Below are 13,359 nucleotides of genomic sequence, written 5' to 3'. Positions count from 1 at the left end.
TGGTTGAGAGTCCACCTGCCGACGCAGGGGATACGGGTTCGTGCCCTGGTCCGGGAAGATCCCACGTGCCGCGGAGCGGCTGGGCCCGTGAGCCATGGCCGCTGAGCCTGCGCATCCGGAGCCTGTGCTCCACAACGGGAGAGGCCACAACAGTGAGAGGCCCGTGTAAAGCAAACAAACAAAAAAAAAAAAAAAAAAGAGTTTAAGAATGAAGTTGTCTGATCCAACAGAAAGTCCTCACCACAAGGGTGTGAGTGTTTTACCATAACTTTATTCAGGTCCTCCTTTTGTCAGGAGATGGATGATGAGACCCAGAGAGGTGAATCGTAGTTGGTAGAGCTAGGAGTAGAACCTGGGACTCAGAGCTGTGTCTGGTGTCCCGACCAGCCATTCATATTTGTTAGGACCCTTGTCATCAGGTCACGTGAGCCCCAAGCTAGCCCTGTTGGATGCCAAAGCATATGCATGCAAATAAGGCAACTGAACAGTTTTGGTTCTTTTCATTAAATCAAACCAACCAGTATTTTGGCTTATGGGTCAACAATGGCATACAGACCAACCCAAGTCTTTTGTGTGAAATGGACATTTTGGTTTTCAGGTTCTGTGCCCTAGAGAGCAGAGTTCTGTAAGTCAGCAGCCCCAGGTGCTGGTGGTGTCCCACCACCAGCGTGTCCCTCTGAAGGCCAGAGATTTGCTGCTCCTAGTAGTGAGCTGTTCTGAGTCACAGGGTTGCGACTATGTATGTCAGAGTATCCTGGTTTAAGGCAAAACTTTCAGTACAAAAGGCTGTGTTGTTAAAAAAGGAATTGTTCCCCCTGCCAGCCCAACATCACCACAAAACAAAAGGAAACATAACCTTCAACCATGGCAACATCAAATTCTCAAGCTTTGGAATTGAAAGAGCATTTCAGGTGTTAACAAAAAACAATCCTTTGTAGTAGAACTTGCTGAAGCCACAATTGTTTAAACAGGTCAGTGGACCACTAACAAAGTCCTTACTTAGGATTGAGTAACCCAAGCCATTTGTGCCGCCCCCCCGGGTACCCCAACTTGCCATCTGTGTTAGTTAAAATATCTAGACCCTGGATCTTTAGTAGCCAGAGACCATGATTATATTTGCATTCTTAACATGGGTGTGATTTTTATGTTGATTTTAAGTTGGACCAGATGGGGTCTGTGATACAGCTTTGGTACTGCTTCATAAATACAGTACCACTTGATGTTCCAAAATGAAATAATGAGTAAAGGCAGCTAATGTTGTTTTGCCCTCAGCTTCTCCAAGAGATGAGATTGTGTTCTGTGTCCAAATGGAAACCACTGCTAGTTTGGCGCCGAGTGACCAGAGATGGGGGAATAGCCTGGTCACTTGGAGAATTAGACACAGGATTCATTTCATTCGCACTGCACTTTCTGCTCTCTCGGCAAAGGAAATCAGAATTCATTGTGCTTTTGTGTCCGTGGTGTTCATCAGCTAGCTGTTTTGTTGAGTAGCCTGTTGTGCAGGCTTTTACAGTAACATCCCGGTGAAAATGAACACACCATATAGCTGTTACCCACTGTGAAGTTTAACGTTGAATCAGAAGAGCGAGGAAATGGAGATGGAAAAGCTCTGTACTGGTTGTTGTCAAGGTGTTGCTGTGTGCGCGGTGTTACTTGCAGCACTGCTACTAAAGACCCTTTTAATTAGAGACCCCACCCAGTGAATTGGAGATGAAATTTCACGCTGAACTCTGGAAGTCTGACTGCATAGGCTGAATGTGGGGAGCACAGAAAAATGTTGAGAATGGGAACTACTTATCTCTCTACCTACTGCATTGCCAAGTTCCATTTTTCACTCAGTTTAAAAATATGTGGATCTTTATTTTAACTAGAATTTTTTCCTCTAAATTAACATAGGATTATGAAAATGATACTTATATATTAAATGGTAGAGGTCCTGATACTTGATGTAATATAGAATTTATTTGAAATAGGGCTAAATATAATACCATATTTTATAAGCAAACCTTCTTTATACATTTTTATTCCTCATTTTCATCAATAATTACTTGCATTTTCCCCAGAATTCTTCTACCACCACCCCTAAAAAGGAATTCTTTTGAATTATATCTTTGTTGATAACCCGTTATTAAAGTTTTAGATATATATTTTTTAATTTCAAAACTATACAAAACACAAAAATGCAAAGTAGTCAGGGGTGTTTTTTGGTGTTCTTGGCTTTATAATATAAGTCTAATATAAATCATCTGGATCTGCTGCTTGTTTTGAGGGTCTGTTGGTCTTTTTTTTTTTTTTTTGGTTCCTGATAAATTGTTTTCAGGCTGAAGCACGAACTTGTGCGTCTGAATAAAGGTGGAGAGAATTTTTGCATTCAGAATATACCCACTTGAAAATTGGAGATTATTAAGGAAATGACAGGCCTGGAACTCTTAGAAGCATGAATGTTAAACCAAAAGTGGTGTAACCCCTATATATGTGTATTTCTGTACAGCTAGCAACTCTGAAGAGTTTGATTTTTTTTTTTTTTTTCCCCTCCTGCAGCATTCTGAATGGGTGTGTTAAAGTAGTTGGAAACTGCTACAGTAGAAGCCTAGTCCATTAATCATCACGTACTGGAATAGAGGGAACAGAAAACAGCTCACTGGCAAATGTAAAGAGAAACTGGGCCTCCTTTCACGTGTTGGAGCCTTAGAGGTGGCCGTCCAGCTCCTTGCTCTGTGACCTCCTGGCCTTAGGTGAAGGAGGGCCCTTTCTCTTTACGGTCCTTCCTGGCTCCATCAACAGCGTTTAGGAAGCGCCCTGTGGCCTGTTACTGATAAGAGCCCTCTCGGGAGAGCCGTGCCTTCATTCCAGCTCTCTGGGTTTTCCACAGGGTCTCAGGCCATCGATTTTCTTGTCTCTACTCATTTAGGTATTGCTTCCATTTTTGTCATCTGCCTGCTCTTCCTATGCATTGTAGGATGATCTCATGCATTTTTACAACTTTTTTTTTTTTTCCCTTTTGGTTTTTGGTAGGCCTTCCCCTAAAAGGAACGGGCAGTCCACGTAGGATAAGGATATGGCTCTGGAGCCAGACCGCCCGGCTGCATATCCAGTTTCATCCTTAGCGTCATGCGACCCTCAGCTGCTCTTTACCTAATTTTTCCGTCTACAAAATGGAGGTGGTGGGTAATCCCACCTTATAAGGTTATTGAAAGATGAAGCAGGAAAATGCAGCTGTCCCTGGAGCATAGCCTGCGCTTAACAACAGTAAATGTTAGCCTTTGGGGTTTTTTTTTTCCCCCTAAAATCCTGTTGTCTGCATTTCTCAGATTTACATTTCAACCTGTACCTCTGGCTTTCTTTTGTTTGTAGCTGGAGGCAAAGCTTATCTCACTCCAAGTTTCTCCCCGTGGTCAACTACCTCATCTCTTTCCCCTTAAGTATTTTCTTTTGTGGTAGATTCTCCTATCTCTCCCATCATCCAAGGTGAGAATTCTTTAAGCAACTCTTGTTCCATTTTTATATATAAATCACCACCCAAACTTTTCTTAAAATCTCTTTACCAGTTATCTGTCCAGATCACTCATGATCCCCTTACTTACGGTTTTACCCAAGGCAGCGTATGTTAGTAGTTGGAATTCTCAGGTTTGGAATCCGACAACACTTTGGTAGATCTCAGCCTCTCCCACCTCCTAGCTGTGTGACGTTGGACTAGTTACTTAACCTCCCTAAGCTTCGGGTGCCTCTGGGAGATGAAGGTGTTATCACTTCACAGGATTATTGTGAGGCTTGAATGAAGTCCTGTCTTTGAAGTTCTTGGCAGAGCCCCTGGCCTGTAGAAGTTTTCAGGCACTCAGCTGTTACTGTTATCCTCCACCCTAACTGGTCTTCGTCTCTGTTCCTGCTGTTGGTTCAGAATGACTTAGCAGAACTGTTCCTTACCTACTAGGTGATTTTTTTTAATGACTCCAAGAACTTATATTGGAACTGACTTTAGAGGTTTTTAAACCATTCACCTTGACCAAAATCAAAGCTACTTTTTATTAAGTGCCGGTCGCACGTGACGTCTAGTTTTTACCACTCGGTGCAGTCAGGTGTTGCTGAGGCTCTGAGATACAAACACACTTCCCTAAGCCCTCCCAGCTAGGAGCGCCACGACTGATACTTGAACTCTGCCCATTCCTGTCCCAAACTTCAGATTTGTCATTATAACAGATTGCTTCCACAACCCCTTGTATAAAATGAAATAAAATAGAATATGAAAAAATAAAAAAATAAAATTCCTTGACGTATGTTTCTCAGCCAGTAGTTGAACAGGTATTTCCAGTGACTGGGAACCCCCAACTTTGCAAGGTAGCCCATTTCGTTGCTGAATAGTCAGGTTAAATACTTCTGGGTTTTGTGCTGAAACCTGATCCCTCTATCTTCTCTCCTTTGATTTTTTTTTTTTCTTTAAGAAATACAGAGAACCAGTCTAACTTCTTTTTTACCTGATGGTCCTATAAACCTTTAAATATTTGAACGTAACTGTTGCGTCTCCGTCTCCCATTGTTCTCCTCTCCCCTGCACGAAGGACGAGTTTCTCCATTCTGGTCCCTTTCGTTTTGGAAATGAACGGTAACTACCCATGCTCTAGACACCATGCATACCAAAAGCTCGCCGTCCCAGCTTTACCCCTGTGGACTCAGATCTAGTATGCTTCACTGTCCTGGTAGCCCTGAATAGGGTTAGGTTTTCCTTAAACAGCTGTAGAGGTGCCAATGGAGAGCTTTGATGTTAAGTCAGTCTACCGTGAGTAGTGAGCCTGGCTCCTTGTTTCAAAGGTCATTCATTCTTGAATTAAGTATTTGTAGAGTACCTGTATGTTAGCTCCCCCCAAGGCCTCCTTATTGGTCTTTCTCCTCCTCAGTCTCTTGAGGTCGTGAGCAAGGCTGGGAGAAGGCCCTTTAGATTTGGTTTCTCTCCTCCATGGTCTCTGCTATTGTTAGGAGGACAGTCCTGGTGTTTGAGAGCGCATCAGAGACTTTTGCCTTAATGAAAATGTTTGGGGAATTTTATTGTTTTCTCGTGAAAATAGGCTACAGAAAAATCTAGAGCACTGGAATACTTTAAAAGCAAATTGAATGTTGATCTTCTTATAGCTATGAAGACTCCTAAGTGTCAAATAATATTTTGTAATCAAATTCCTGACAGCAGCATTATCCAGGCTTCCCATGCAGTGTTGTGGGGTATTAGGAGCAAGGTCAGTGCAGCGGGACTGCCTGGCTTTGAATTCCAGCTTTGCTGCTTCCTGTCAGTGAGACGTTCGTTTCCTCACCTGCTACAGTGGGGTTAATAATAGTTCCTGCCTCATAGGGTTGCTGTGAGCATTAAATCAGTTTATCACTACAAAGCACTTTAGAACACTGGCAGGTAATGTATGCTTCCAAAATGCTGTTATCGTGGCTGTTTTATCATTTGAGGTAATAGTTTTCATTTCCTCACCCAGAAGAAGAAATAGTCATGACATAAACAGATGTTCTTCAGAAGGCAACCCCATCTTCAGTAACCTACTTTTAATTTTGGGGAGACACGTAACTAAACGTTTTTACTATACTCTACTATTAGAGAACTACCTGGATCCACCTTGTTTTTCATGGAATTTAGTGTCCCCAATCTTTAAGAACTGTTGGAAATGTGTTCTCAAGTTGTCCTTTGTTAGGGTTAGAAGTGCTTTCTTGTACCGAGATTGCGGGATTCCCGCTACTAAGTGTTTCATCGTGCACAGAAATGCGTAGTGATGCCACTTGTCCCCATTACAGACTCACCCCCTGTCCTGCAGTGGGAGCATCAACCCCACTTGGGTGTCTGTTTCCCAGTTAGACATTCTGGATGGATTGGTCTCAGTGTTCCGGCTTCCTGCTCTCTGAGGAGTTGGAGTGACCAGGGAAACTGATGCTGCTTTTGCTATAATGATCTGAGGAGCCCCGAGACTATTTCAGTTATAAACTAGGGGAAGTGGTAAATAACTGAACGCACTTTCTGGTATTGTTGAGAGTAATCTTGGCTTACAATAGCTTTAGCAGTGGGTCTAGCGATTCAAAGAAGACTGTGTTCATTTACTTTCAATTGAATACATACTGTGGTCATTTTTCACTACAGGGTGTTTAACAGTTGGTTTCATCCTTCCTTTTAAATTGGAGACACTTGTACGGAGGACCCCTTTTTGTTCAATACATTGTAATTTGTTCACTCAGTTGGTTTTATACAGTACCTGTCACTGAAGATTATGTCCCTGGTTTATTGAGTACCTGCTATATCTAAAGCATTCTGCCCACACCATAAGTAGGATGAGCAGGACACAGTCTCTCTTTCCTGGCAAGGCGGGGGAAAGACAGGAATGTAAATAACTGATTATAATGTAGGATGGAGTAAGACAAGCCTTATAATTGAGGTTCAGGCAGGAGGCCGCATGATCAGATCAGTTATTTGCAGTTAGGAGGCCTGGTTATATTTACCTAAGTGGTGGCATTTGAGCCACCAAGTGGTAGGATTTCAGGAGCTAGAGCAGAAGGCTATAATCTCCGCCAGGTGGAGGGAAGAGTGTGGACAAAGGCCCGGATGTGTGGAGGGTCTGTCCAGGCTGGGCATGGGGTGCCCTAGACCAGGCTGAGAGTAACTCCTTGTAGGGTCTGGAGAGCCTTGCTTTGGAGATAGATCTTTACGATGAAAGGTTTCAGCTGAGGGTGACTGAAGTCAGATTTGAGATGCTGAAAGACAGCTGTTGACGTGTGCAAGGTGGATGCAGAGGTCAGAGAGGAGTGCCAGACTGACAGTTGGGCCCATGGTGGCCATTCAGCCGTGGTCTGAGGAGGCCTTGAACCAGTGGTCAGGAATAAAAAGGAAAAGATGCATTTGACTGAACTTTCAAAGGTCCAAGTGGCTTAATGTAGTAACTGGTTTACTCTGGGGGAAAGGAAGCTGGAAAAATTGAAAATGACAGGTTTCTAGGGTAAGTGACCGGGAAAACAGCATGCTAATAATTAAGCTTTGAACATGGGAGAAGGACCAGGTTTGAGGGCTGGGTGGGAAACATATAGTAGTGGATTTAGCGACGTGTAATTTTATGGCCTTTACAAGATACCCCCATGAGTATATTCACTGAGCAGTCAGAAATTCTGGCGCAGCAGATTGGAGTGAGAGACTTGGATCTGGGAGTCAAGCCTTATAAGAAATCTCATAAGAAGACCTAGGGAGGGGAGGTCTTTGCCTAGGAGAGTTGAGTGAGAAGACCTGAGGACAGAGGGCTGACACGTGCCTCCTATTTAAGGAGTGAGTGGAAGAAATACTAGAAAGATTAGGGTCCCAGACGAGAGTTCCAGGCCGGATCAACACTGGCAGATGCTATAACCGAGAAGAGGCTTTTGAATAGGATAAGAACTCTGATTCTTATTATTGTTTTGTCTTTAAAAGTGTTTTATTGTAGACACTTTCAAACCCCATAAAAGTAAGGATAAAGATATGATGACCCACGGTGTTCCCACTATACAGCTTCAATTATTATCAATATTAGTCTTCCTTTATCTCCCCATCTTTCTGTGGGAGGAGAAGGGAGATAGGATACTTCAAGGCATTTTCAGATTAATGTCATTTCTCCCACACTTTAGTTTGTACTACTTCATGAGGACAGTTAGTTTTCATAAAACTGTAAGTCATTATCTCACCAAAGTTAAAAAAAAAAAAGTTAATTCCTCAGTATCATCTAATAAAACTTTTAAATTTAAATAATTTAAAGTCCTTGAAAGCCACATCCGGGATGCCTTTTAATTTCATAGACATTAGATCTCACTCTAAGGGCCCATTGGGGAAATGGATAGAGTGTCTTGAGGAAGAGAATATAATACTCTCTGCAGAAGGGATGCTTCTCCTACACAGCACATGACGGGTTTTGACGGGAGACCGTGTTTTATTTTTTGATACTTATACCCTGAGAATAGCAATAGAAATCTAAGGTTGGGCTTCCTGTCCTTAGATCATATGAATTAAAACATATATCCAATGGCACTGCCACAGTTTTGCCACCTCTGATGCATGTACCATCCAGTTCCTAATTCTAGAGTATTGGTCCTCAATCGGGACATACGGTCCTCTCTGGAGACATTTTTGATTGCCATGGCCTTGCGGAAAAGGGGCTACCAGCATCCAGTGGAAAGAGGGTAGGGATGCATAGGACAGCCCCCATAACAAAGATTTAACCTACCCCAAATACCAACAGTGTAGAGGAATAGCGTATTCCTGAGCAGAGCCACCCTTTTCAATCTGCTGTTACATCACATGTGTGTGAACCAAGTTACCGTTCAAAATTTTTCTCTGTTCTTTGGAGAGAGGTTAATGTCCCTGTAGGTGTTTTTCCTTTGATCATCTGCATCCCCTAAGCAGGGTTTGTCCAGATCTTTGAGCCTGCCAAGCTTCATTCTAGGTTTTATTTTCCTTGTGTCTTTGGACTAGAGCAGAACATGGAAGTGATTTGGTTTCTTTGGGTAAGAAATGTAAGGAATGTACTTTCTCAAGACATGTTCACCAGTCTGAACAAAGTTCTCTCTTTGGAAGGAGATAACTTGGGAGTGCTATTGAACAAGTGTGGGGCTTAGTAAATCAAGATATAATGTATATATTTCTTCACCCCGATTGGAAATTGAGCAGTCATTGGTAGTAAATGGGAAACATAAATGAAGTATTTCACCTTCTTTGTTTGCAGGAAATACAATTGGAGCATGCGAAGCAAGCCTTTGTTCAAAGGGACAATGCCAGGACCGGAAAGGTCGCAGCCATTGACTTCCGAGACATCATGGTCACCATCCGCCCTCATGTCTTGACACCTTTTGTAGAAGAATGTCTTGTAGCTGTAAGTTGTTTTTTAATTTCTATTGGAGTATAGTTGATTTACAATGTTGTGTTTGTTTCAGGTGTATAGCAAAGTGAATCAGTTATACATATATCCACTCTTTTTTAGATTATTTTCCCATATAGGTCATTACAAAGTACTGAGTAGAGTTCCCTGTGTTATACAGTAGGTCCTTATTACTTATCTGTTTTATATATAGTATTGTGTATATGTCAATTCCAATCTCCCAATTTATCCTTCCTCCTAGGTTGTAACTTGCCATAATGAAATAGTTTATTCTACCTGGTGTAAGCTCAGTAAATAAGGGATTGTAAGAACAAGTCTTACAGATTATGTTTAAACACTAACATTTTTTTATTTTCTTAGTGATATCGCATCCATTACCAAACTTACAGAGAGTGCTTTGCCAGTTTTAGTGGGTAGGTTAACTTGTCACCTGGATGATATGGACTATCTTAAAGAAATGTATTTATTAACTGGCTTTTTTAAAAAGGAAAAACAGACATATAATCGCATATTAATTTGCTTTATATTTTGAGGTATGTCAACTGCTGATCTTTGCTTTTACCTGTTCTCCAAGGCAAAGTGGTTTTTGTAAACAGGTAGTGCTCATAGATGTATTTGAGGTGTCAGCAGAACAGGAACTCTAACCCTTGGATTCACTCATTCATTCAGCATGTGTGTGGAGGCGACACTGGCACATGCAGTGGGCGGAGCCTTGCTGTCCTGTGTCGTGGAGCTTCCCTCCTAGTGGATGTCCAGGCACTCTCCTCCTTCATGGACCCTGAGGGTGTCCTGGAACATTCTGTGGTGGTGGTTCCCAAGCCTTGGTCACGGAGCTTAAGAATCATCAGGGATAGTTATTAAAAGTGCGGATTCTGAGGTCTCTTCCAAGCCTACCTATTCACCATCCACAGGTGGTAAGGTCCTAGAATCTAATTCCTGAGGCTTCCTAGGTAATTGTGATGATGCCCCAGTTTTGGGACCCTTATGCAATGGTAACTCTTCCTTTGTTAATCCCAGGGAGAGGACTTTTTGAGTGTTTTCACCATCACCTGAGTTTGCCCCAATGCTTACCATAAGGGGAGCTTTTCATTTTTCCTCTTTTTCTTTCTGGTCTCTCTCTTTGGAGATGTGGTGATCTGACAAGGCCTTTTCCACTCCGGCACTGTGTTAATCTCGCTCCTTTTCTTGGCCCCCCCTTCGCTATCCCAGCTCTCACATCAGCTATTTCAAACGAGTAGTAAGTGAAGATTTATGTGGTTGTTACCTTATAAAGAAGTGCTTTCCTAATAAAAATATTTTGCCTTGTTAGGGAAGGCAAGATGTTTGAAACCTCAAACTGAAGTTCCATTCATAATGGACATGCTGTTTTCCTTGTCCCCATGAAGAAATATGGTTTCTTACAAATTCTGCTTATCAGAATTCTGACCAGTCTTAACCCTCATCAAGGCGTATGACATCTCATAATTTTACATAATATGCTTGTTTGCTAGAAATCCTACCAATATAAAGTCTGTACTTAATGCTGATTTATTACTACTTACAAGTAACATGACAAATCATGATATTAATGTTAGATTGACCACTCTTCTTAGTATGTTTGTGTTGGTATAATAGAGTTTTGCATGTATAAGTATACGCATGTGTGCATGTGTGTAATAGAGTTTTGCATGTCTAAGCTTTTAAGGATTGCTCATTAGATGAAATAAACAAACTTATAAAACATTTCCAATTGAAATTTGAACTCTGTAAATTACTACTGGTTCTGTTGTTATAATCCTACACATGTATTTAGTTTTCTAGGACTTTGTGGAGAGTACAAGTTCTGGTCATGATTAGTTGCAGTTACTTCTAAAAATCATTTATAGCTTTTTTTTTAATGTGAAAGAAAAATGCTTATAAACATTTCTTTCTATACATGCTTGATTACTTCCAAAACTAGCATTTGATGTACATACTTCTGAATCTTCTTCATTCTATAAATGCTTTGTTTATTTTTCTTCTCCCCCCTCTTATTTTCAACTTATTTGAGGCTGCTGGAGGTACCACGTCCCATCAAGTTAGTTTCTCCTATTTTAATGGATTTAATTCACTCCTTAACAACATGGAACTCATTAGAAAGATCTACAGCACTCTGGCTGGCAACAGGAAAGATGTAGAGGTGACTAAGGGTAAGTGAGAATCTGAATTCTTGCCTGCAGCTATCTTGGTGAGTTACTATTAGGGTAAAGAAGACAACCAGGAGTTTACGTTATAAATTTTTCTGTCCCACTGACACATATTAACCATATGGTACATGTGTGTTCTCCACCCTTAGATCAGACAAAACAATCTTCAGCACATTTTAAATAAACCCAAGACGGTCTTTGAATGAGGGAACCATGTAAAGTTTCTTAAATGTTTTCAAATCTTACTAAAACCTGAGCTAAATTGGCATCCTCTAAAGTGACCTTCAAAAGTACACAAGGAATTCCATAAACTTACGCTGCTGCCGGTGTGTGTTGATTGACAATCTCTGATCAAGATATCAGCATTTTAATGGGATTTTTTTTTTTTTTTTAAACAGAGAATTCCCTTCGGAATTCCACAGCTTCATTAATATTACGTCCTGGGACCTATGCATATTGAGTTTCATATCTCCTTGCTGGTTTTCCCTGACCCGCAATTTGAATGGCTTCCTGTGTCATTTATTCAAAGCCTTTGGATGACACCAAGCTTTTAGAGTCAATATTAGAGACGCTATTCTGTACACTCTTTCCAGATAAAGGAAAGAACTGCAAAAATTCTTACCCTATTTGGATTGACTTGAATTCTACGACTGTTAATAATAAAGTTTGGTGATGTTCGCTCATTCCTGTGCCTTGAGTTAATGCTGCATTTAGTGGCTATTCCTTCTTGAATCTTTCCCTTTTAACTCTTTTTCCATACAGAGGAGTTTGTTCTGGCAGCTCAGAAATTTGGTCAGGTTACACCCATGGAAGTTGACATCTTGTTTCAGTTAGCAGATTTATATGAGCCACGGGGGTAAGTTGCTCTTTTTTTTTTTTTTTAATTAGTTTAATAAAGGGAGGTTAGGAGGTGGGGTAGGAGGACCACAGCAAACCTGGAGAAAAAGAAGCCATATTAAAGATGACTCTGAAGTATGGGAAACAAGGAAAGAAACGTTTTAAAATTCCATAATGTAAATTTTAATAAATTTGTATTTTGTTGTTGCTTGTGCTTGCTTTTCCCTCTAGACGTATGACGTTAGCCGACATTGAACGGATCGCTCCTCTGGAAGAGGGAACTCTGCCCTTCAACTTGGCCGAGGCCCAGAGGCAGGTGGGTAACAGGGAGCACACTTGCTTCCTGGTGTTTCTTTGATAGGGTCACCCAACCCCTTTTCACGTGCAGTTGCCTTTTGGACACTGGTCTCTGACCTACCATTTCTTTGTTTTCCACCAAAAATCCAGACCATTTCAAAAGGCTGGAAAGAGAAATTACTTAGAGATGTTCTAAGATAACAGATAATTGGCATTTGCTTTTCCTGTGAAAGATGGGGTGATTTCTTAACCGCCTTAGAAGCCTAACCCTTCCAAAAGAGGCAGAAGATCTTCCCTCAATCTTGTGCTGGGAGAGGTGGGACTGGAGTCCCGTTTTGGTGTCACCGTCCCAGCGTCGTGTTGTGAAATGAAAGCTGGGCTCTGCCCCACAGAGAGGCACTTCAGCAGGGCATCGCCCAACTGCCATGCCTGCTGGTTTTCTGAATATCAAAATGAGATAATTTTGTTTAGTCTGGAGTCATAGTTTGAAGGCTTTTAGACCTATTTTCTTTGTGAAAGGACTCATAAGTTATGTGGAAACAATTTGAGGAATGCTAAATTTTATTTTATGGTTAACAGAAACCAACCTCTTGAATTTGTGGAAGTCAGAAACCAAAGACCTGGGACCTCTTACATTTAACTCTTACTCGGCTTTCTATAGGTCAGGGTTATAGAATAAAAGCCTCCAGAGCATGTGTTGTGCTTACATGGTGTTTGTAAAATAAATCCACTCACAGACAAGCGTCGTTTTAGAAAAATTCTTCCTTTAAGGCAAAGCCATCTCCGAATCCTGTGAGACTTAACAGTTTTTGGCTGGGAGCTCCGGGTCTGTACAGAGACGCCAGTTTGACCACAATGGGTTGATGCGGGCTGCATTTTTAGGACGGGCAGGCCTCGGGCCAGGACGCCCTCCTTTCAGCTCTTTCCCACCCGATGGCAGCGGCAGGTTTTGTGTGCAGCATGTAACTCAGAACGGTGGGTGTGCACTCAGTAAACCCTAACTAGGCACCTCTGGAAAACCAGCTGGCTGCCGTTAAAAGAGGAAGCCGATTTCCCCGAGTGTGGGAGAGAGAACTGTATAATCACGTGCAGAGGTGGAAGCAGCTCCGCTCTCCCCCGCTTTGATTTTTAAACACTGCTTACCAGATGGTTATCTCTTCGTCTCTGTGCTACTATCTCCTGTAGAAA

General features: G+C 41.7%; 1 protein-coding gene across 2 annotated transcripts in view; it reads left to right on the top strand.

Moving 5' to 3' along the window:
• The window catches only part of SLC25A13 (solute carrier family 25 member 13), a 204,986-nt gene that overhangs the window by 120,251 nt on the left and 71,376 nt on the right, over positions 1-13,359 (top strand). For both annotated transcript variants that reach the window (XM_032642844.1, XM_032642845.1), the window contains exons 6-9: positions 8,720-8,866; positions 10,902-11,040; positions 11,800-11,893; positions 12,106-12,190. In XM_032642844.1, the coding sequence (XP_032498735.1) occupies positions 8,720-8,866; positions 10,902-11,040; positions 11,800-11,893; positions 12,106-12,190 (465 nt within the window). The remainder of the gene's footprint in view (positions 1-8,719; positions 8,867-10,901; positions 11,041-11,799; positions 11,894-12,105; positions 12,191-13,359) is intronic.

The sequence above is a fragment of the Phocoena sinus genome, chromosome 9, assembly GCF_008692025.1.
Source record: "Phocoena sinus isolate mPhoSin1 chromosome 9, mPhoSin1.pri, whole genome shotgun sequence".
Lineage (NCBI taxonomy): Eukaryota > Metazoa > Chordata > Mammalia > Artiodactyla > Phocoenidae > Phocoena > Phocoena sinus.
The sequence above is the reverse complement of the archived record's forward strand: the minus strand, read 5'-3'. Positions and strand labels throughout refer to the sequence as shown.